Source organism: Heptranchias perlo, chromosome 5, assembly GCF_035084215.1.
Source record: "Heptranchias perlo isolate sHepPer1 chromosome 5, sHepPer1.hap1, whole genome shotgun sequence".
Classification (NCBI taxonomy): domain Eukaryota; kingdom Metazoa; phylum Chordata; class Chondrichthyes; order Hexanchiformes; family Hexanchidae; genus Heptranchias; species Heptranchias perlo.
Window position 1 is genome coordinate 95044530 of NC_090329.1, and position 23279 is coordinate 95067808.

Sequence of the window (23279 nt, forward strand, 5' to 3'; positions counted from 1 at the left end):
GCAATTACTTACAGGCCTCACCTTAAAACCCCTTCCTCCTCTTTAACATATTGATACCACCACTTCTCTTACTTCAGTTGTTCAATGCTACTTGGCAGAAACTCCACAATTGCTAGCCTTTACCTAATTTACTTAATCTTGTTGCAGGAAAAATTGCACACAATGCCCATGAGAGACAGGGCACCAGAAGGGACATCCCCTACTTTAAAGACCTCACTCCTTCCGAGAATGAAGTCTTGGAATGCATGGGGAGGCATTCTGCTCTTGCCATGGGAGATGGTGAGGTTGGAAGCATAATACTGGCATCAGGTTGGCCTGAACACCAACTCAGTCTCCCCAACATCCTTATGAAGCAGGACACAGCCACTAGCTTCCATCATCTTCTCCGTGCCTTTAATCCCAAGGGTGTAATGCTCAACCATCCTTACCTTGTACCCGTCTTGCAAATCTTTTTTTTTATTCATTCATGGGATGTGGGCATCGCTGGCGAGGCCAACTTTTATTACCCATCCCTAATTGCCCTTAAGAAGGTGGTGGTGAGCCGCCTTCTTGAACCGCTGCAGTCCGTGTGGTGAAGGTTCTCCCACAGTGCTGTTAGGAAGGGCGTTCCAGGATTTTGACCCAGCGACGATGAAGAAACGGCGATATATTTCCAATATTCCGGGATCGTGGGTGACTTGGAGGGGAACGTGCAGGTGGTGGTGTTCCCATGTGCCTGCTGCCCTTGTTCTTCTAGGTGGTACAGGTCGTGGGTTTGGGAGGTGCTGTCGAAGAAGCCTTGGCGAGTTGCTGCAGTGCATCCTGTGGATGGTACACACTGCAGCCACAGTGCGCTGGTGGTGAAGGGAGTGAATGTTTAGGGAGGTGGATGGGGTGCCAATCAAGTGGGCTGCTTTGTCCTGGATGGTGTTGAGCTTCTTGAGTGTTGTTGGAGCTGCACTCATCCAGGCAAGTGGAGAGTATTCCATCACATTCCTGACTTGTGCCTTGTAGATGGTGGAATGGCTTTGGGGAGTCAGGAGGTGAGTCACTCGCCGCAGAATACCCAGCCTCTGACCAGCTCTTGTAGCCACAGTATTTATGTGGCTGGTCCAGTTAAGTTTCTGGTCAATGGTGACCCCCAGGATGTTGATGGTGGGGGATTCGGCGATGGTAATGCCATTGAATGTCAAGGGGAGGTGGTTAGACTCTCTCTTTTTGGAGATGGTCATTGACTGGCACTTGTCTGGTGCTAATGTTACTTGCCACTTATCAGCCCAAGCCTAGATGTTGTCCAGGTCTTGCTGCATGCGGGCACGGACTGCTTCATTATCTGAGGGGTTGCGAATGGAAATGAACACTGTGCAATCATCAGCGAACATCCCCATTTCTGACCTTATGATGGAGAGAAGGTCATTGATGAAGCAGCTGAAGATGGTGGGGCCTAGGACACTACCCTGAGGAACTCCTGCAGTAATGTCCTGGGACTGAGATGATTGGCCACCAACAACCACTGCCATCATCCTTTGTGCTAGGTATGACTCCAGCCACTGGAGAGTTTTCCCCCTGATTCCCATTGACTTCAATTTTACTAGGGCTCCTTGGTGCCACACTCGGTCAAATGCTGCCTTGATGTCAAGGGCAGTCACTCTCACCTCACCTCTGGAATTCAGCTCTTTTGTCCATGTTTGGACCAAGGCTGTAATGAGGTCTGGAGCCGAGTGGTCCTGGCGGAACCCAAACTGAGCATCGGTGAGCAGGTTATTGGTGAGTAAGTGCCGCTTGATAGCATTGTCGATGACACCTTCCATCACTTTGCTGATGATTGAGAGTAGACTGATGGAGCGGTAATTGGCCGGATTGGATTTGTCCTGCTTTTTGTGGACAGGACATACCTGGGCAATTTTCCACATTGTCGGGTGGATGCCAGTGTTGTAGCTGTACTGGAACAGCTTGGCTAGAGGCGTGGCTAGTTCTGGAGCACAAGTCTTCAGCACTACAGCCGGGATGGTGTCAGGGCCCATGGCCTTTGCTGTATCCAGTACACTCAGCCGTTTCTTGATATCATGTCTATTACAGCAACTGGGAGCAAAGGATAAGGAAGTGGAGGAAGTTGATGATGATGATGAGCAGGAGGAGGAGAAATATCACTTCTTCCTCGCAAATGAAAATAAAGATGGAGAGGAAATCAATATCAGGGTCAAGCAATACAAAAAGTTCCTGCATTGACCTCCTGCCCTGAGCTCTTCTGCCACAAAAGCAAGGAAGTCATGACAAACCTTTATAAAACACTCGTTCAGCCACAACTGGAGTATTGTGTCCAATTCTGGTCTCTGCACTTTAGGAAGGATGTGAAGGTCTTAGAGAGGGTGCAGAAGAGATTTACTAGAATGATTCCAGGGATGAGGGACTTCAGTTACATGCATAGACTGGAGAAGCTGGGGTTGTTCTCCTTAGAGCAGAGAAGGTTGGGAGGAGATTTGATAGAGGTGTTCAAAATCATGAAGGGTCTAGACAGAGTAGATAGAGAGAAACTGTTCCCATTGGCGGATGGGTCAAGAACCAGAGGACACAGATTTAAGGTGATTGGCAAAAGGATCAAAGGTGACATGAGGAAAACCTTTTCTATACAGCGAGTGGTTATGGTCTGGAATGCACTGCCCGAGGGAGTGGTGGAGGCAGATTCAATCGTGGCTTTCAAAAGGGAATCGGATAAATACTTGAAGGGAAACATTTTGCAGGGCTACGGGGATAGGACAGGGGAGTGGGACTAGCTGGATTGCTCTTGCATATTGCTGGCATGTACTAAATGGGCTGAATGGCCTCATTCCGTGCTGTAACCATTCTATGATTCTATGATTTTACAACCTCCTTGATCTCTCCTTCTGCATCACTTGCTTTTTAACTACCACATACCAAGTCAGATACTTTTATCAGGGCGGAATTAATGCTAGTGAGTATGTTGATTCACAGAGCACGAGGAAACTAGAGGAGTGGAGAGCAGGTGAGGCTGTGCCATCTTCCCATTGGAGTGTGCAGCAGCTTCACTGGAATCTGTAGCAGACCATCACCTAGCTGAGGATCAGTCAGTGCTTGCACCTCCATGGAAGCACAGGCTGAAGCTCTGGTGGTGGTGGTGGGGACTGCGCCCTGTGTTTTGGCTTCCAGACCCTGAAGGCCAGGAAATATTCTGCTGCCTCTGAGGATTTTCAGGATCGGATAGCTGACATTAGATCAGTCAGTCCACCAATCAGTGGCGGGGGGGGGGGGGGGGGGGGGGGGGTCACAGATCCTGGATCAAGCTGCCACGAAAGGATGGCCACGAGTCCCATGAGCCTTCTGTAGAACATGAGCACCCAACCACCTCTCGCAATTGTTGCAAGAAGCAGTAGAATAGGAGAAAGAAATGCATTGTGTAGTCACTCAGGGGAAGCATGATATTAGGAAATAGGCTGGCTTATGTTCACTTTTGACTTTGTTGTAGTAAAATGGAATGTGCGCTTATTTGTAGAGGTTACTGTCATGCAGAAAAGCGTGCACTTATTTGGTGCTGATGTATTCAATCAGCTGATTCTTATTGGCATGGTTGTGTATGGGGCAAAGAAGTCTGATCTGTTGTCATGTTCGAGGATGGGTACTTTATTTCAGAATTGGTCCTTTATTTGAAGGTGGGGGAGAAGGAGTTAAGGAAGTGGTGACAAAGATAAACAGTTTTAAACAGAAGAGAAGACTTCAGTGATCAGTTGTGCCCTGATGCCCCTTGCAGAAGTCACTAAAAAATGATGGTCCTTGTGATGCTCTCCTCCATTTACCACTGCCTCAAAAGCAGCTAAGGCCACCTCACTAGAAATGCTCAAGTCTAGACCTTTTTTATGGCAAAGCTGTGTAGGGTACAGCAGGCTACAACTATACACCCCACTTCTGACCTGTCAAAGGCGCAAAAACACTCCTTTAAGACCTTGATGGTCCTCTCAATGACCACTCTTGTACAGGCAAATGCCATGTTGTAGCACTCCACTGCTGCTGTTGTTTGGGAAACTCTGAGTGGGGTCATTATCCATGAGTAAGGAATCTTACAACACCAGGTTATAGTCCAACAGTTTTATTTGAAAATCACAAGCTTTCGGAGATTATCTCCTTCGTCAGGTGAGTGAGTGAATGAGAGGTTCTCAAATCGCATATCTTATATTAGGCTGGGAATCAAAGGTGTCGTTGGTGTTCAGACAGGTTAGCCACGGAAAACAGTATGTCCCAGTATACTGAATACACAAGGGTCAAATTACACAGACAAGGAGGGAAAGAGACCCGAAAGACAGAGAGAGAGAGAGAATGTCCAGTTGTATTAAAAACAGATAACTTTTTTTTCCCCGCTGGTGGGGTTACGTGTAGCATGACATGAACCCAAGATCCCGGTTGAGGCCGTCCACATCATTATCCATGAGAGCAGGGGGTAGGTTTTGTCACATACAAATCATCCGTTGACTTGATTTTCTTTCTTGGAGTGGTCAGAGAGGGCCAAATATTGAAGGGTGAATGCACCATGAGAAATTCTGGCATATCTCGTATTGATATGCAGTATCCTTTGCATGTTATCACACGCAATCTGTACATTCAGTTCGTGGAAGCCCTTCCTGTTGAGGAAATGAGGTTGTCTGTAGGAGTTTGCAAAGCAACACGGGTGCCAACTATAGTACCTTGGACCTTGGGAAAGCCAGCAACTCCCCCCATAAAACTGGATGACCCAAGCTCACTGCTGCCTTGCTGTGATGCCACTGAATTCCCCAGCTCTCCTGTAAAGTGTGTCAATCGCCTGACAAAAGCACGCCCATAATACACCCTGAGTGGATCCCTGGGCCATTAAAGTTGAGTGTTAGTGGGCAAAATTAGAGGAAGGGTTAAATTGCATTTGGAAACTTTCGTTGTGGGGGGGTGGTGTGGGCAGGGGGTTATGGAGGAATCAATTTTGGGGTGGGAATGGGTTCTGCTCCAATTTGCTGTCAAGAAAAAGTGTACTGATTTTACACTGAAAATATGCAAAACAAAAGGCATGGAATTTCCAGACCTCCATGTCTTCCTTAAGTCTTTTAAAATGCACCTGTCTCACTGTTTTTCATTATAATCCTCACTCCTAACATTTCACCAATGTTAACAGCTTCAGATCTAGCTGCGTATATTAATCTCAGGCAGCATACCGAAAAATACAATTTCCTGAAATTCCGCTCAATTTAAAAATTGCATTTTCTTATCTAATTTGAGGAGATTTTCTAGAACGAGCTTCTCTCCGGATTTCGAGCTTTGAACATTGAACTCTTCCTCAGCCCAGTCTCGCCTCCATGGAAGGGCCAATGAAAGAATAAACCTACAAGTTCAATGAGTCAACCAGAGAGGAGAGCAGAGAGCCCGCCTGCCCGCCCGCCTATTGGCGCTGCCCGGGCTGTGACTGGGGTCCGGGGGCCGGTGACTGGCCGCCGCACACATCGATCACCCGGCTCGTGAAAAAGGGGGGCGGTGGTTGTTTTCCTTTTGCGGGTGGTCGTTGGATCGCGTTGTGTCTGACTGAGCTGGTGTGGAGAGCAGCAAGAAACAATGCCCAAAATGGCTCACCAGCGAACACATTTAATGCTGGAGAATTACATTGGAGGGAAATTTGTACCGTGCTCTAGACACATAGATTCCTATGATCCTTCCTCCGGAGATGTGTATTGCAGAGTACCAGACAGTGGTAAGGAGGAGGTGAGACTGGTTCCACTGCAGACCATACATTATGTCTGTCAGCTCATATAAAATTGTAATAAAATAATTTAATTATATTGGCAAATAGGATAAGCCGCCCGAAGTTGGTGGCAAAATGATGTCAGTCTGCTCCAGTGCAGGGGTATAACGTAGTTCAGATATTAACTTGATTATTGATTTTTGTAACATACATGATATTTACTGTATCTTCCCAGGAGGTGTTCAGTCTACTCTATTGCAAAGTATTTAATCTTATATATAATTAAGCATTCAATATTAGCTTAAATAAAACACTATGCTTCAGTTGGTATTGAGGAGGTGGCCTAAGTCCATCCTGTACGGAGTATGTAGCTATTTTTAAATATTAACCTGGTTCTTACAGTAATGGTGTATGCAAAACAATGACTAAGAGGGAGTCTGATCCATTATTAAAGTTTGTATTAAAGAGCTTCTAAAGCATGTTAAGATTGAGGGAACATAAATTACAAATTAAAAGCTACGTCAAAAAATGGTGAGATATTTGCATGATTCTGAGGGAATGATAAGGGGTCTGGGATCCTGTTCCATATAAGAATCTGTTGGCATTATACTCGAGGCATGTCAGTCTCAATGCTGTCATCTGACAGGAGGAAGAAAAGAAAACTAGCTGGTGGGGGGTGGAATCCTTTCTGTGACACTCACACATGCTTTCTGGTGTGTTGATCAAGGAATGGCATTGATAATGTGGCACCATCTACCAGCTAGCTGCACTGTCACCAAGGATAATGTAGATGGAGACCATTAATATGATTGACTAACCCACAACCATAAATCCGAATGTCAGCTTTGATGGTTTTCAGCATTCCTCAGCCAGATTGCTGAGTGAGGTACTGAGTTACAGAGGAAAGGCCTGTTGGACTAGACCTAACCTGCAGTCAGACAAAGGCAAAGTATCATTGATGATAGCGATGGAGAAAGGGGTGACTGATCATTCTGGCCAAAAGGGAGAACTTACTGCTGGAATGATGTGGAGATGCCGGTGATGGACTGGGTGGACAAATGTAAGGAATCTTACATTATAGGTTATGGTCCAACAGTTTTATTTGAAAATCACAAGCTTTCGGAGCTTTCCTCCTTCGTCAGGTGTGTGACGAAGGATGAAAGCTCCGAAAGCTTGTGATTTTCAAATAAAACTGTTGGACTATAACCTGGTGTTGTAAGATTCCTTACATTACTGCTGGAAGGCAGTGGTAGGGATATAAAAGCAAATAATGTTTATTGTAATGTAGGAATGAAGGTCTGGATCGAAACAGTTTAAAATCAGAATTTCTACAGGTGGCGAATTCTTTTTTTATTACTCATTCATGGGATGTGGGCATCGCTGGCACCAGCATTTATTGCCCATCCCTAATTGCCTTTGAGAAGGTGATGGTGAGCCGCCTTCTTGAACTGCTGCAGTCCATACTTCTTGAGGAAGTATGAACTCTTCTGGTACTGCTTAATATCTGTGGTCAGGAAATGCTGCAACACTTACCACATTTACCAATTCTAAAGAAATGCCTTAACTGACTATGGAATATCATGTGATATCACATGGTTTGAGCCATAATTTTGAAAGATTATGGTATTGACAAATAATGTATCTATTTGTGAAATGGTACATAATTTAAACCATATGCTGCATTGATATGCAATGGCTTCTCTTCCTGCTCCTGCACCATTACCTCTGGAGTCCTCCAAGGATCTATCCTTGGCCCCTTCGTATTTCTCATTTACATGCTGCCCCTCGGTGAAAACATCAGGTTCCACATGTACGCTGATGACGCCCAGCTCTACCTCACCACCACCTCTCCTGACCCCTCCACTGCCTCTGATTTGTCACGCTGCTTGTCCAACATCCAGCACTGGATGAACAGAAATTTCCTCCGACTAAATATTGGGAAGGCCGAAGCCATTGTCTTCGGTCCCCGCCACAAACTCTGTTCCATAGCTACTGACTCCATCCCTCTCCCTGGCCACTGTCTGTAGCTGAACCAGACCATTTGCAGCCGTGGCGTTCTATTTGACCCTGAGATGAGCTTCTAACCCCATATCCGTTCCATCACCAGGACCGCCTACTTCCACCTCTGTAACATCGCCTGTCCCCATTCCTGCCTCAGCTCATCTGCTGCTGAAACCCTCATCTATGCTTTTGTTATCTCTAGACTATTCCAATTCTCTCCTAGCCGACCTCCCATCTTCCACCTTCCATAAACTTGAGCTCATCCAAAACTCTGCTGCCCATTTCCTAACTCGCATCAAGTCCCGTTCACCCATCACCCCTGTGCTCGCTGACCTACATTGGCTCACGGTCCACTTCGCCTCAATTTTAAAATTCTCATCCTTGTTTTCAAATCCCTCTGTGGCCTCGTCCTTCCCTATCTTTGTAACCCACTCCAGCCCTTCAATCCTCCAAGATCTCTGCGTTCCTCCAATTCTTGCCTCTTGCGCATCCCCATTTTTATCGCTCCACCATTGTCGGCCGTGCCTTCAGCTGCCTAGGTCTTAAGCTCTAGAATTCCCTCCCAAACCTCTCCGCCTCTCTCTCCCCCTTTTAAGACGCTCCTTAAAACCTACCTCTTTGACCAAGCTTTTGATCACCTGTCCTAATATCTCCTTATGTGGCTCGGTGTCAAATTTTGTTTGATAACGCTCCTGTGAAGCGCTTTGGGACATTTTACTACATTAAAGGCGCTGCATAAATGCAAGTTGTTTTGTTTTGTTGTTGTTGTAAATGAAAGCTGGACATTCAGGATAAAAGAAGATCACACTGGTCAGAAGATTCCAGAAACTCACCAAAAACCACATCTCGTCTTCCACTATGAATTTGAAGTTTATGTGCAGTTTTTTTTATAAAAGGAAACATCGTGGCCATGAGAAAGAAAGATGGGACCAAGAAGTGATTGGCACATAATTTTGATTCCAAGCAACACAAAAACATTCAGATTGTAAACATAATTAAAGTTAAATTAAATTATATTCACTACATAACTGGCATCCTTAAAATGCACATGAATATCTGCAAGAAGTAATGGAATTATTTTCAAGTGTTGAAGTAGTAAGGTGGTTAAAAAGGCATACGGGTTACTTTCCTTTATTAGCCGAGGCATAGAATATGTAGGGAGGTTGTGCTAGAACTGTATAAAACACTGTTAGGCCACAGCTTGAGTACTGCGTACAGTTCTGGTCACCACATTACAGGAAAGATATGATTGCACTAGAGAGGGTACAGAGGAGATTTACGAGGATGTTGCCAGGGCTGGAGAATTTTAGCTATGAGAAAAGATTTGATAGGCTGGGGTTGTTTTCTTTGGAACAAAGGAGGCTGAGGGGAGATTTAATTGAGGTACATAAAATTATGACGGGACTAGATAGAGTGAATAGGGAGGACCTATTTACCTTAGCAGAGGGGTAAGTGACCAGTGGGGAATAGATTTGAAGTAATTGGTAGAAGGATTAGAGGGGAGCTGAGGAGAAATTTTTTCACCCAGAGGGTGGTGGGGGTCTGGAACTCACTGCCTGAAAAGGTGGTAGAGGCAGAAACCCTCAACTCATTTAAAAAGTACTAGGATGTGCACTTGAAGTGCCGTAACCTACAGGGCTACGGACCAAGTGCTGGAAAGTGGGATTAAGCTGGATAGCTGTTTTTCTGCCGGCACGGACACGATGGGGCGAAAGGCCTTCTGTGCTGTAACTTTCTATGATTCTATACCATATAAGTCAGTATCTGATAATAGCTAAAAATATGAGCCATATTTATGTAGCCATAACATCAATTGTGAGGGAGTTAAATGCTAACATTTGAATGGCAGACTGTGGTCACACTGAGTGCATGTTTTTATTTACAGATTTCACATGCCATTGGCAGAACAGCTTTGGGAGAAATCCTCAATGAAGCTGCTGTTCACAGGGTCAGGATAGCCCTGTGCATTGGCACCAAATGATGCTCAAGCATTCCTCTCAAGGTGTCCTATGGCTGACTGTATGGCGGTCAGAGTGGTGACATCCTGGTGGGTGAAGAAATTTAATAGAGAATTATAGGTTGTGTGGATTACAATGGCCAGAGAAATGCACAGTGTAACAACCAGACTGCATGGTAATGCTGGACAGTTTGTAAAGTACTTGTGCTTCCACATCTATGCTGCACAGTGGCTACTATGTGTATCCAGCCTCTAACATTTCTAAGTGCTCCCTCCTACTTGTGGTGGGGGATGAGTCAGCACCTATAAACACTGGCCTCTGTGTCATGTGTAGGACCTGGGGCGGATGCCTTCAAAGAAGAGATTGCCTCCCCCCACATGACTGTAGAGTCCCAGTTTGTTCAGCCTCTATGGCTTCCTCAGCCAAATAAGCTGTCCTTGCATTTATGAGAAAGTTGACTGTTGAAATTAGGCAGATATTAAAAACTGATTATGGGCAAGAACATTTACATGTAGTTTGAAGGTGTTGTATATGTTTCAAAATGAATGCTTTAGAATGTTTAATCCTAAAAACTGAGACTATAGTGCCAGACTAATAGAACATAGGATTTGAGCAAACAATATAACACTCACTGGAATCACAGGATGTGTGAGGTTCACAATTCACGAGGTACAATACTGCAGACACCCTTTGTTTTGGCCTTGCTCTGATCTGTTTTGGCATGTCACAGTATCGAATTGTAGGGGTTTCTTTATTTAAAAGTGACCTTTTTTGTCTAGTGCTAAATGGTAAATCATAAATGCATTTTTTGCAGTTTGAAAACTTTTTGATTTTTTGGCAATAATTTAGAAACCAGAATGATTACATTCAATAATGGCCACAGTTTTTGTGTCTGGTAATACACATTGTCATTCTGTAAATTATTCTACAAGGCGACATAAAGCTATTGAAGAGAATTCAGGTTTCACAGAGTGTCTGTCATGGGAGCCATTTTTCTCTATTTACTGACTGTATGAAGTGGAGAAAATTTGTCATTTGTATAAGTTAAGTATCTTCATTCTGATAGTTGAGGGGGCCATTGTGAGTTATTGCAGCTAAATTCTGATTGAATGTCTTATTTTGCCAGATGGTAAATTTTATGCAGCCATGGTTGATGATTTGTTGAAGAATACGGACAGATTGCTTCCTCTGAAACCAATGGAAAATTTTGTTAGGTGTATTTCTGCCAGAATCCCAGATGATATTTCCAATGTTTGCCAGGGATTGCAAGGCCTAATTAGTGCAATTATACTACATATCTTGCAATCTTTGCAAAGTGATTTCTGCTTCAGAGCAATGAGAGATCATAGTATAGCTGCAGCCAGACCACTGTCAGATCAGTATTTGGCAGAGTATGAGAGCACCAGGAGAAGGCAGGTTTGAACTGCTTGAACTTTGCACCAGTTGCAGTACAACTGCAATTGGTGCACAACCAACTTAAACTTTAAAATTGAAGCAAAAAGGATCCCAGCAGTCTGTTGATCCACATTTAAGTTTTCAATGTCAGAAAAGAGCTGAGTGTCTCCTCACTGTCTTCTAAGATTAGAAATTTAACAGGCATTCGGAGACTGTGAATGCAGTTATGTACACATGTACAGAGCCCTGCCTTTCATTGACTGGAGAGTGGTGTAAGCTGGCAGTATAACTCTGATGTCCCTCACACACTTTAAAAGCAGGTGTTAGTGTCAAAAGGTACCTGCAGTATAACTGCAGAATAATTTACAACAACAACAAATTGCATTTATATAGTGCCTTTAACATGGAAAAATATTCCAAAATGCTTTATATAGGCATAATCAGACAAAAATAGATGTTAAGCCAAAGAAGGAGAATTTAGGACGGAGGAGTGACCAAAAGGTAGGTTTCAAGAAGACTTTTAAAGAAAGAGATGGAGGTGGAGGGGGTTTATGGTTTTGCATGGTATTGAGTCTAAACGGCTGAAGGCATGGCCACCAGTGTGGGGTGGAAGGATTAGGGTTGAACAAGAGACCGGAGATGGAGGAACAGAGTGTGGGGAGGGGGCTTGTAGGGCTGGAGGAGGTTGCAGAGATTGAAAGAGAATAAAAGGATTTAAACACGTGGATGAGAATTTAAAATTGGATGTGTTGGACTGAGAGCCCATACAGGTCAGCAAAGATATGAATGTTGGGTGACTGGGACTTGGTGCGAGTTAAGATATGGGCAGCAGAGCTTTGGATGAGCTGAAGTTTACGGAGAGTGGAGGATGGGAGATTTCAGTAACCGTGATCGTTCTGAATAAGTAAGAGATCTTTTTAAGTAAAAATAAGCATTTAAACTACTTGGGTTACTGTTGGTTGTCCATGGGGGAGGAGGTGAACTGGGTGGCTTGAGCAAGCAAATGCATCTGTGATTTGCATCACACATTTGAAGTTATATTTAATTTAAATTTGCAATGACCTCAATGGCAGCTTGAAACAATTTTGGCGCAGGAAACCAAATGGGATTGTGACCTTTCTAAGCACTGGCAGTGCCTTGCCTGGAGTGGAGTTTGGCTGTAGGTCTGCCTTCTGCATGTGATGTAACTCTGTGTCACAGCTTCAGAGCCCCCACAGGCACCGCCCCTTGGAAGAATGTGAGCCTCCGCCTGAAAATTGATGGGTAGGTGCAGAGTGTTTGTGGTGCAGCCTGACCGGCCTGGCATGTCCTCTTATTCCTCCAAAAAATAGGTATAAGAGAATTCCAGTGGAAAGCCTGTTATGGAACTAATAAAGGATTAGAAAACGGCAGCACCATAGCAATTGTCAAAAAGGCTCTTCACAGGCTTCAGTGGCAACAGGAAAATAATTTTTTAAAAAATCAAGAGATAAGCTTCAGCAATAGTCTGATAGTGTGGCAAACTTACTACTTGATGGCAGTAAGTTGAACTGAATTTCCTATGGAGCTAAGCACCTAGAATACTTAAACTTACATAGGTGGACAAATGAAACCGTGTCAAATAGGAAGAAGTAATAAAAAATCATGTGAATGATGTCATGATGGCATTCATTTACATGCCTTCATCTGTAAACTGCCAGATGCCTCTTGGAGTCAGCAAAAATTCAATCGGAGAATCGGACGGGGGCATACATGGGCAGAGGGCCTGACTCCGATTTCTAATTAGGTTTTCCTGATTCACAGGTGTAAGTTGTGCAAACCCAATCGAAAAATTTAGGTTAAGAAGCAGAACTTTGAAGAGCTCCACATGTCCTGGTGAATTGGGGACACTTATTGAGATTCAAAATGGCAGAGTGTACATTTTGTTATCCAGTTCATCATATACAATACACTGTTTAGAAAAACGGGGTCTCATTGATCTAGGTTCTCTCAAGTGATCTGAAGCAATTGACTAATTGAAGATTGTTAAAATAACTTTAGAAAATGCACACTGAAGAAGTGGAGTGTGTTTGAATTCTTGTGACTTGGTTTGTTGTTTTAAACTAATTTTCTTTGAAAGGTGGATGCTGCTGTAAATGCCGCCAAAGATGCTTTCCCTGCATGGTCAGCGAAGAGTCCTGTGCAGCGTTCCCAGATACTTCATAAACTGGCAGATCTGATAGAGGCTCACCTGGAGGAATTTGCTCAAGCGGAATCAAAGGATCAAGGTAGTGGAAGCGCCTGATTGCTTCTGTGAGCACGTTGAGGATTTGACAGTGGGAGAGATGAGGCTAGGACACTATCTGGTAGCATCTGTACAACCACAGTTAGATGAGTTGGTGCAAATATTAACAGGTGGGAAGCAGATAGTGTATCTGCTGATAAGGCAGCTAATACCTCATGGGAAATTTCTGAACTCATCTAGACTCAGCTGAAAACACTGCTGCTTGCCATGCAATCTTCAGCTACTATGCAACCTAAGCTTTTGTTTGATTGTACAAACTCTTATTATTGAAGCCAAGAATGTAAGAAGACTAGAACAAGACTAGGGGCTCTAAATTGGGCCGCATGGCGTCCGTTGTGTAGGCGCTATTCGGACTCCTAAGGACCCAAAATGGTGTCCGGAATGTGCGCGCACGCTTCTGGTTGATTTAAAGGGAGAGATGCGATTATGGAACTCAATGCTCCGGCCAACGTACTGTCTTAACCTCGCACAGCTGAACAGGTCTTAAACAGCTTCGAGGACCCCCCACTAGCGCTATTTAAAGGGATCCTGCAGGATTTACAGGTTAGTTACTGGATTATTCTCCATTAATAATGGAAAATAAGGAAATGGCGGATGAATTGAACAGATATTTTGCGTCCGTCTTCACTGTAGAGGATACAAATAACATGCCAGAAATAATTGTGAATCAAGAGGTGAAAGGGAGGGAGGAACTTAAAACATTTACAATCACCAGGGAAAGGGTTTTGAAAAAAATATTAGAACTAAAAGCTGACAAGTCCCCAGATCCTGACGGACTTCATCCTAGGGTCTTAAAAGAAGTGGCTGCAGAGATAGTAGATGCATCGGTATAAATTTTCCAAAATTCCCTAGATTCTGGAAGGGTCCCATCAGATTGGAAAATAGCGAATGTAACTCCTCTATTCAAGAAAGGAGGGAGACAGAAAGCAGGAAACTACAGGCCAGTTAGCTTAACATCTGTCATAGGGAAAATGCTGGAATCTATTATTAAGGAGGTTATAGCAGGGCACTTAGAAAATCTCCATGCAATCAGGCAGAGTCAACACGGCTTTGTAAAAGGGAAATTGTGTTTGGCTAATTTATTAGAGTTCTTTGAGGAAGTAACAAGCAACGTGGATAAAGGGGATCCTGCGGATGCCGTGTACTTGGATTTCCAGAAGGCATTTGACAAGGTGCCACATCAAAGGCTACTACACAAAATAAGAGCTCATGGTGTAGGGGGTAACATATTATCATGGATAAAGGATTGGTTAGCTAACAGGAAACAGAGAGTAGGCATAAATGGGTCATTTTCAGGTTGGCAAGATGTAACGAGTGGAGTGCCACAGGGATCACTATTTGAGGCTGGGGCCTCAACTATTTACAATCTATATCAATGACTTGGATGAAGGGACTGAATGTATGGTTGTTAAATTTGCTGATGACACAAAGGTAGGTAGGAAAGTAAGTTGTGAAGAGGACATAAGGAGTCTGCAAAGGGATATAGATAGGTTAAGTGAGTGGGCAAAAATTTGGCAGATGGAGTATAATGTGGGAAAATGTGAACTTGTCCACTTTGGCAGGAGGGATAGAAAAGCAGTATATCATTTTAATGGAGAGAGATTGCAGAATTCTGAGGTACAGAGTTCTGTGTGTCCTAGTACATGAATCACAAAAAGTTAGTATACAGGTACAGCAAGAGATTAGGAAGGCAAATGGAATGTTGTCATTTATTACAAGGGGAATGGAATATAAAAGTAGAGATGTTTTGCCACAGTTGTACAGGGCATTGGTGAGACCACATCTAGAATACTGTGCGCAGTTTTGGTCTCCTTATTTAAGAAAGGACATCATTGCTTTGGAGGCAGTTCAGGGAAGGTTCACTTGACTGACTCCTGGGATGTGGGGGTTATCTTATGAGGAAAGGTTGGACAAGTTGGGCCTGTATACACTGGAGTTTAGAAGAATGAGAGGTGATATTATTGAAACATATAAGATCCTGAGGGGACTAGAAGGGATAGATGCTGAGAGGATGTTTCCCCTTGTGGGAGAGACTAGAACTAGGGGCCACAGTTTAAAAATAAGGGGCCTCCCATTTAAGACTGAGATGAGGAGAAATTTTTTCTCTCAGAGGGTCCTGTATCTGTGGAACTCCCCTTCCTCAGAGAGTGGTGGAGGCAGGGTCATTGAATACTTTTAAGGCTGAGTTAGATAGATTCCTGATTAACAAGGGAGTCAAAGGTTATAGTAGGTAGACGGGAAAGTAGGGTTGAGGTCACAATCAGATCAGCCATGATCTTATCAAATGGCAGAGCAGGCTCGAGGGGCCGAATGGCTTACTCCTGCTCTTAATTCATATGTTCGTATGTTATTGCTTCTGGCTGATGATGCATTTCTACCTGTTTTTGGAGGTCTCCTATAATTGAACACCAGGACTAGGGGACATAGCCTAACATTTAGAGTCAGGACTTGCAGGAGTGAAGTTAGGAAACGCTTCTACACGCAAAGGGTGGGAGGAGTTTGGAGTGCTCTTCCGCAAACGGCGGTTGATGCTAGCTCAATTGTTAATTTTAAATCTGAGATTGATAGATTTTTGTTAACCAAAGATATTAAGGGATATGGGGCTAAGGCGGGTATATGGAGTTAGGTCACTGATCAACCATGATCTCATTGAATGGCGGAACAGGCTCGAGGGGCTAAATGGCCTACTCCTGTTCCTATCTTCCTCGAATAAAATTTCAGTACTGTGCAGGGAATGGCTGGCTAGCTGACAGGCAACAGCAAGGGCACTGGTGGAGTGGCAGGGATGGGACAGGAATGCTGTCACCCTGAGAGAGGACAGCAGGTTCATGTTCCGTGGAGCCACTGCCACTTGCTGCCTCCTGTTATTCGCCACCTTTTCCTGCAAGGTGTTTGGATGATGTGGCTGTCATGGTTGGATAGCTGCCAGTATGTGTGACCTGTGAGTTGTGCGGCTTGCAACAGTGGTAATGTGTGATGGTGAGAGGAAGCATCTATTGGAGTTTGTTAGTATGTGGAAAACCTTTTCTCAGACGATGAAATAGATTGAGTAGAATCCATAATAAAGCAAGGTGTAAATGAGGACTGATTTTGAGGAAAGAAGCATTGCTTAATTTAGTTCTGACAAATAACTGATGTGAGAGTAGGAAAATAATTGGAAAATAGTAATCACAGCATATGTAGGTTTAATTTAAGAATAAAAAAGGATAATGAACAGCCAAAGGTAAAGATGCTTGACTGGAAAAAGGCAATGTTCATTGAGATAAGAAGGGACCTGGCCCAGATTAAGGAGACAGAAAAGTTAGCAAACAAGATGATGGATCAGCAGTGGGAAATATTCAAATATGAGATGGATAGAAGAGGAAACTGAGATGTGGACAGATATTTCACAAATGGTAAAATTGGCTCAGTGATAATTTGAAAGAATGGGACTGATGTGGAGGAAGGCCTTTACTGTTTCCATATTTTTAATGTTACCTTTTATCTATTTTTTGTCTGTGTGCAGCAATTCATGTGCAGAGTTAACTGTCACTGAGGCTATGGGAAATCTGCAACTTGCCTATTGGTACCAACATACAATGTTTTCACATGTTTTTGTATTGCCAGCATTATCTGTGTTCAATTTGTGAGACATCTGTTCACATTGCAATTACCTCCAGCTACACCCTGTCATGCAAACATATCCTATGGGTATTTTACTTTTAACAAAGGAAATGCTGCATATTGGAGCAATGTTTGATTTAAGCATAATTTATGGGTCATTTACAAACTGAGAATGAGAAATGGCTATTTAGCCTACCTAGCTCAGCCTGTCCATAATCAGGACCCAGAGATTATGTTTTTCTAATTTTGTTCCTTTTCCTCTCCTGGAAGCATTGACTCCTTACGACGGTATGATTCTGTGTCATTTGTCATCCTCTGGTACCTCACCCAGGTAGCTGTTCTACATGTGTGGGCCTAGACAGCAAGTCTCAGCAGGTTACCCAGCTATAGGAAGCATCATGGCTGAGCCTGGTACTGCCCACAGGGATACACTTCTGGCAGGGGGTACAGGAGGCACTGGATAATGATCAGAAGTGCAAACTGTGCATGACGTATCCCTCCCTAAGCCAGAAGCATTCATGCCAATTGTAATGCCCCTGCTGCTGCTCTGGCTGTGATCAGCCAACATAGAGCAGACTGAATGTGGGAGTTTCTTGGTCTGCGTGGCTGAACCACAGACAATTTACATCTCCCTCCTGGCCTGGCTAAGACTTGACTTATTTGCTTTCTTTGCCTTTAAATGCTTCAACTAAGCAAACCTTCATTCACTCCATTTGGTGGCTGTCTGTTTTAATGATGAATAAATGGAACAGTTGAGTAACTTTAACAGCGAAAGACCTAGAGCCAAGGCCTATAGTGCAGGACACCACTGAGATTGAAAAAAAAGAGATGTGAGCTAAATATGGAGGTAATGAGATAAGTCAGATAGTAATGATTAGGTGATGCACAGGCTGCTCTTCATGTTATGGTAGCAATTGACTTTGGGTCGGTGTTTGTTGTGTGATTGGGTGAAAGTAGAATCGGGAGGAGTAACTGGAACCCAAACATTCTACTCCCTCAAAAAAAGGACAAGGTAATTGACATAAATTGAACAAGGTAATTGACATAAATGTCTCAATAATAGAGTCAAGTTTCGTTTGCTACTCAGAAACAGGAGCCAAAAATGGACATATAGGGGTAAATTTTAACCCCATGAACGGGTGGGTTTGGGGCGGTTGGAAAGGTAAAAATCGTAAAAAAATAAAACCAGATCCCAACCCACCTCTAACCCGCCCACTTCCGGTTTTAACGGAGGCGACTCGAGAGGTGGGTGACCAATCCGCTCTCAGGAGGTGGGTCAGTCAGTGAAATCTTTTAAGGAGGCTGAGGGCCTCCATTTTGACAGGTTTTTTGATTTTTAAATCCTGGGGGCTGGGATTCCTGGACCCTCTGCTTCACGTCTCGTGAGAGGAGGCGAGAAGGCCCAGATCAACAGGTAAGGGCCTTTATTGCACTGCCTGTGGGCCCGGAGGAGCAGGAATGTTTCCTCCAGGCCCAACAAGCTTCCTGCCGCGATCCCACACGTGCGATCGACTGCCCCACCCCTACCCCAAACAATGTGCGACCGACCCCCCCCCCCCCCCCGCCACCAACGGTGTCAGACCGACCCCACCCGCCACGATGTCCGACCGACACCCCCCCCCGCCACAATGTCCGACCGACCCCCCCCGCCACGATGTCCGACCGACCCCCCCCCGCCACGATGTCCGACCGACCCCCCCCGCCACGATGTCCGACCGACCCCCCCCGCCACGATGTCCGACCGACCCCCCCCGCCACGATGTCCGACCGACCCCCCCGCCACGATGTCCGACCGACCCCCCCGCCACGATGTCCGACCGACCCCCCCCGCCACGATGTCCGACCGACCCCCCCCGCCACGATGTCCGACCGACCCCCCCCGCCACGATGTCCGACCGACCCCCCCGCCACGATGTCCGACCGACCCCCCCCCCCGCCACGATGTCCGACCGACCCCCCTCACGATGTCCGACCTCCCACCCAACTTCCCCGCTCCCGCAACGCCCGACCTCCCCCCCACTCCAGGACGATATCCGATCAACCTCCCACCCCACGATGTCCGCCTCCCCCTCGATGTCCGACTGACCAGCCCCCCACGATATCAGACCAATATCCCCCTCCCCCATTGGATGTCTGACCGACATCCCCCCACCCCACGATATCTGACCGACATCCCCCACCCCTAGGATATCTGACCGACATCCCCCCACCCCACGATATCTGACCGACATCCCCCACCCCAAGGATGTCTGACCGACAACCCCTCCCGTGATGTCCGACCGACCCCTCCCACCCCATGATGTCCGCCTCCCCCTCGATGTCCGACCAACCAGCCCCCCCATGATGTCAGACCAATATCCCCCCCCCATTGGATGTCTGACCGACATCCGCCCACCCCACGATGTCCGACTGACCCCAACGCCCCCCCCCCCCCCCGGGTGTCTGACCTCCCCCACATACAATGACTGACCTACCCCTTCACGATGACCGACCTCCCCCACCCCCCACGATGTCCGACCTCCCCCACCCCCCACGATGTCCGACCTCCTTCCCCCCCACGATGTCCGACCTCCCCCCCCACCCCACGATGTCCGACCTCCCCCACCCCCCACGATGTCCGACTTGCTCCCCCCCCACGATGTCCGACCTCCCCCCCCACCCCACGATGTCCGACCTCCCCCCCCACCCCACGATGTCCGACCTCCCCCCCACCCCACGCTGTCCGACCTCCCCCCCACCCCACGATGTCCGACCTCCCCCACCCCCCACGATGTCCGACCTCCCCCCCCCACCCCACGATGTCCGACCTCCCCCACCCCCCACGATGTCTGACCTCCTCCCCCCCCACGATGTCCGAACTCCTCCCCCCCCCACGATGTCCGACCTCCCGAACCCCCCACGATGTCCGACCTCCCCCACCCCTCACGATGTCCGACCTCCTCCCCCCCCACGATGTCCGACCTCCCCCCCCACCCCACGATGTCCGACCTCCCCCACCCCCCACGATGTCCGACCTCCCCCACCCCCCACGATGTCCGACCTCCCCCACCCCCCACGATGTCCGACCTCCCCCACCCCCCACGATGTCCGACCTCCCCCACCCCCCACGATGTCCGACTTGCTCCCCCCCCACGATGTCTGACCTCCCCCACCCCCCATGATGTCCGACCTCCCCCACCCCCCACGATGTCCGACCTCCCCCCCCACCCCACGATGTCCGACCTCCCCCACCCCCCACGATGTCCGACTTGCTCCCCCCCCACGATGTCCGACCTCCCCCACCCCCCACGATGTCCGACCTCCCCCACCCCCCACGATGTCTGACCTCCTCCCCCCCCACGATGTCCGAACTCCTCCCCCCCCCCACGATGTCCGACCTCCCCCACCCCCCACGATGTCCGACCTCCCCCACCCCTCACGATGTCCGACCTCCTCCCCCCCCACGATGTCCGACCTCCCCCCCCACCCCACGATGTCCGACCTCCCCCACCCCCCACGATGTCCGACCTCCCCCACCCCCCACGATGTCCGACTTGCTCCCCCCCCACGATGTCCGACCTCCCCCACCCCCCACGATGTCCGACCTCCCCCACCCCCCACGATGTCTGACCTCCTCCCCCCCCACGATGTCCGAACTCCTCCCCCCCCCACGATGTCCGACCTCCCCCACCCCCCACGATGTCCGACTTCCTCCCCCCCCACGATGTCCGACCTCCTCCCCCCCCCACGATGTCCGACCTCCTCCCCCCCCCCCCCCCCCACGATGTCCGACCTCCTCCCCCCCCCCCCACGATGTCCGACCTCCTCCCCCCCCCCCCCCACGATGTCCGACCTCCCCCCACGATGTCCGACCTCCCTCCCCGCGATGTCCGACCTCCCCCCTGCCACGACGATGTCCGACCTCCCGCACCCATTATGATGTCCGACCCACCCACCTCCCCCCCCCCCCCCCCGCCCTCTTCCCGGCTCCCCATTAAAATTTACCCCTACCTCTCAGTTCTGGTATCATCCCAGTGAATCTTTTTTGCACCCTCTTCAATGCCTCTTTATCCTTTCTATAATATGGAGACCGGAACTGTTCGCAGTACTCCAATGTGGTCTAACCAAGGTTCTATACAAGTTTAACATAACTTATCTGCTTTTCAATTCTATCCCTCTAGAATTGAATCCCAGTGTTTGATTTGCCCTTTTTTTGTGGCCTTATTAACCTGCATCACCACTTTTAGTGATTTGTGTATCTGTACCTCTAGATGCCTTTGCTCCTCTTATTTAGACTTATTATCCAAGCAGTATGTGGCCTCCTTATTCTTCCTACCAAAATGCACCACCTCACACTTACCTATATTGAAATTCATTTGCCAATTACACCAATTGCCCATTCTGCCAGTTTATTAATGTCCTCTTGCATTTTGACGCATTCTTCCTTTGTATTAACCAAACCCCCCAATTTGATGTCGTCCGCAACTTTTAAAATTGTACTTCCGATTCCTGAATCCAAATCGTTAATGTAAATTGTGAACAACAGTGGTCCCAGCACTGATCCCTGTGGAACACCACTTCCCACCTTTTGCCAGTCTGAGTAGCTACTGTTAATCCTTACTCTCTGTTTTCTGTTTTATAACCAACTTGCTATCCATTCTGCTCCCTGTCCCCTGACACCACATGCTCTGACCTTAGTCATGAGTCTACTATGTGGTACCTTATCGAAGGCCTTTTGAAAATCCAAATACATTACATCTACTTCATTACCCTTGACTATTCTTCAAAGAATGTAATAAGGTTGGTCAAGCATGACTTTCCCTTCTGATATCCATGCTGACTGTTCTTTATTATATTTTCGTTCTCAAGATATTTTTCTGTTACCTCTTTGATTAAAGATTCCATTATCTTACCTACCACTGACGTTAAGCTAACTGGTCTATAATTCCCTGGACTTGTTCTGTCTCCCTTTTTAAATATAGGAATCACATTAGCTGTCTGCCAGTCCTCTGGCACTATTCCCTTTTCTAGTGAATTTTTATATATATGTAATAGGGCCTCTGCTATCTCCTCCCTCACGTCTTTTAATATTCGCGGATGCAACTTGACCGGACCAGGAGTTTTATCCTCCCTAAGTTTGATCAGTTTATCAATTATCTTCCCCCTTTCTATCTTAAATGTTTGTATTTCTTTTTTGATCTCTTCTTCTAATGTCATGTCCACCCTTTTAGTCTCCCTGGTAATTGCTGAGGTGAAGTAAATATTCAATATTTTGCTGTCATTACCTGTGATTATCTTGTGGATCCCATAGTGGCCCTATCCCTATTCTGATTTTTCTTTTGTTATTTATGTGTTTGTAGAATACTTTATTCCTTTTTATATGCCTTGCTAATTTAATGTCAGTTTCTCTTTACATGTAAAGGGGAACTGAAATTAAATTGTCCAGGAATATAAAAAGGAATAAAGTATTTTACAGATAATTTAATTTTGTAGTTCCTCTTTGCTTTCCTAATTTTTTTGACTTCTTTCCAAACCTCTTATTCCCTTTTGTCACCCTCTCCTTTATTGTCTATGTACTTAGAGTATGCCTTTATCTTTAGTTTCAATTTTATCCTTACCTCTTTATTCATCCGTGGTGTTTCATTATTGGCTAGTTTGTTCTTGCTTTTCAGAGGAAAATATTCCTCCTAAACTCTGTTGATAACCGTTTTAAATATTTCCCACTGCTGTTCTATTTCTTTGTCTGTCAACATTTTTTTCCAGTTTACTTGCGCTAGTTCCACTCTCATCCCCTCAAAATTAGCTTTTTCCCAATCTATTACTTTGGTCTTTGTCTACTTATGTCTTTCTCAATCATTATTTTAAATCTTACTATGTTATGATCACTATTGCCTAGATGTTCCTCCACACTTACTTCTCTTATCTGCTCTGGTTCATTTCCCAATCCAGCAGTGGTTCCTCTCTTGTTGGGCTTCTCACATATGGGTAAAAAAGGAATCATGTACACACTGTAAAAACTCCATTCCCTTTTCTCCTTCCTCTGTCTCTTCTTTCCAGTTTATTTGGGGGGGTAATTGAAATCTCCCATGATTATTATTCTTTTTTTTACTCATTTCATAGATTTGTCTACATATTTCTTCTTCCACTTCCCTTCCACTATTAGGTGGTCTGTAGAATATACCTATTAACACGATCGATTCCTTCTTATCCTTTGTCTCAATCCATATGGATTCTGTTTCTATCTTAATGTTACTTATGTCCCTTTTTTCTATTGCCATTATGTTTCTCTAATTAGTACAGCTACCCCACTCCCTTCTTCCTTTCCTAACCTCTCTATATACATTATATCCTGCAATATTTAACTGCCAGTCCTGTTCCTTATGTAGCC

General features: G+C 46.1%; 1 protein-coding gene across 1 annotated transcript in view; it reads left to right on the forward strand.

Moving 5' to 3' along the window:
- The first annotated feature begins 5435 nt into the window (after positions 1–5435).
- aldh8a1 (aldehyde dehydrogenase 8 family, member A1) overlaps positions 5436–23279 on the forward strand; it is a 44034-nt gene continuing 26190 nt past the window's right edge. The window contains exons 1-2 of the mRNA XM_067984850.1: positions 5436–5712; positions 13145–13292. Coding sequence (XP_067840951.1) covers positions 5566–5712; positions 13145–13292 — 295 coding nt within the window. The 5' untranslated portion in view covers positions 5436–5565. The remainder of the gene's footprint in view (positions 5713–13144; positions 13293–23279) is intronic.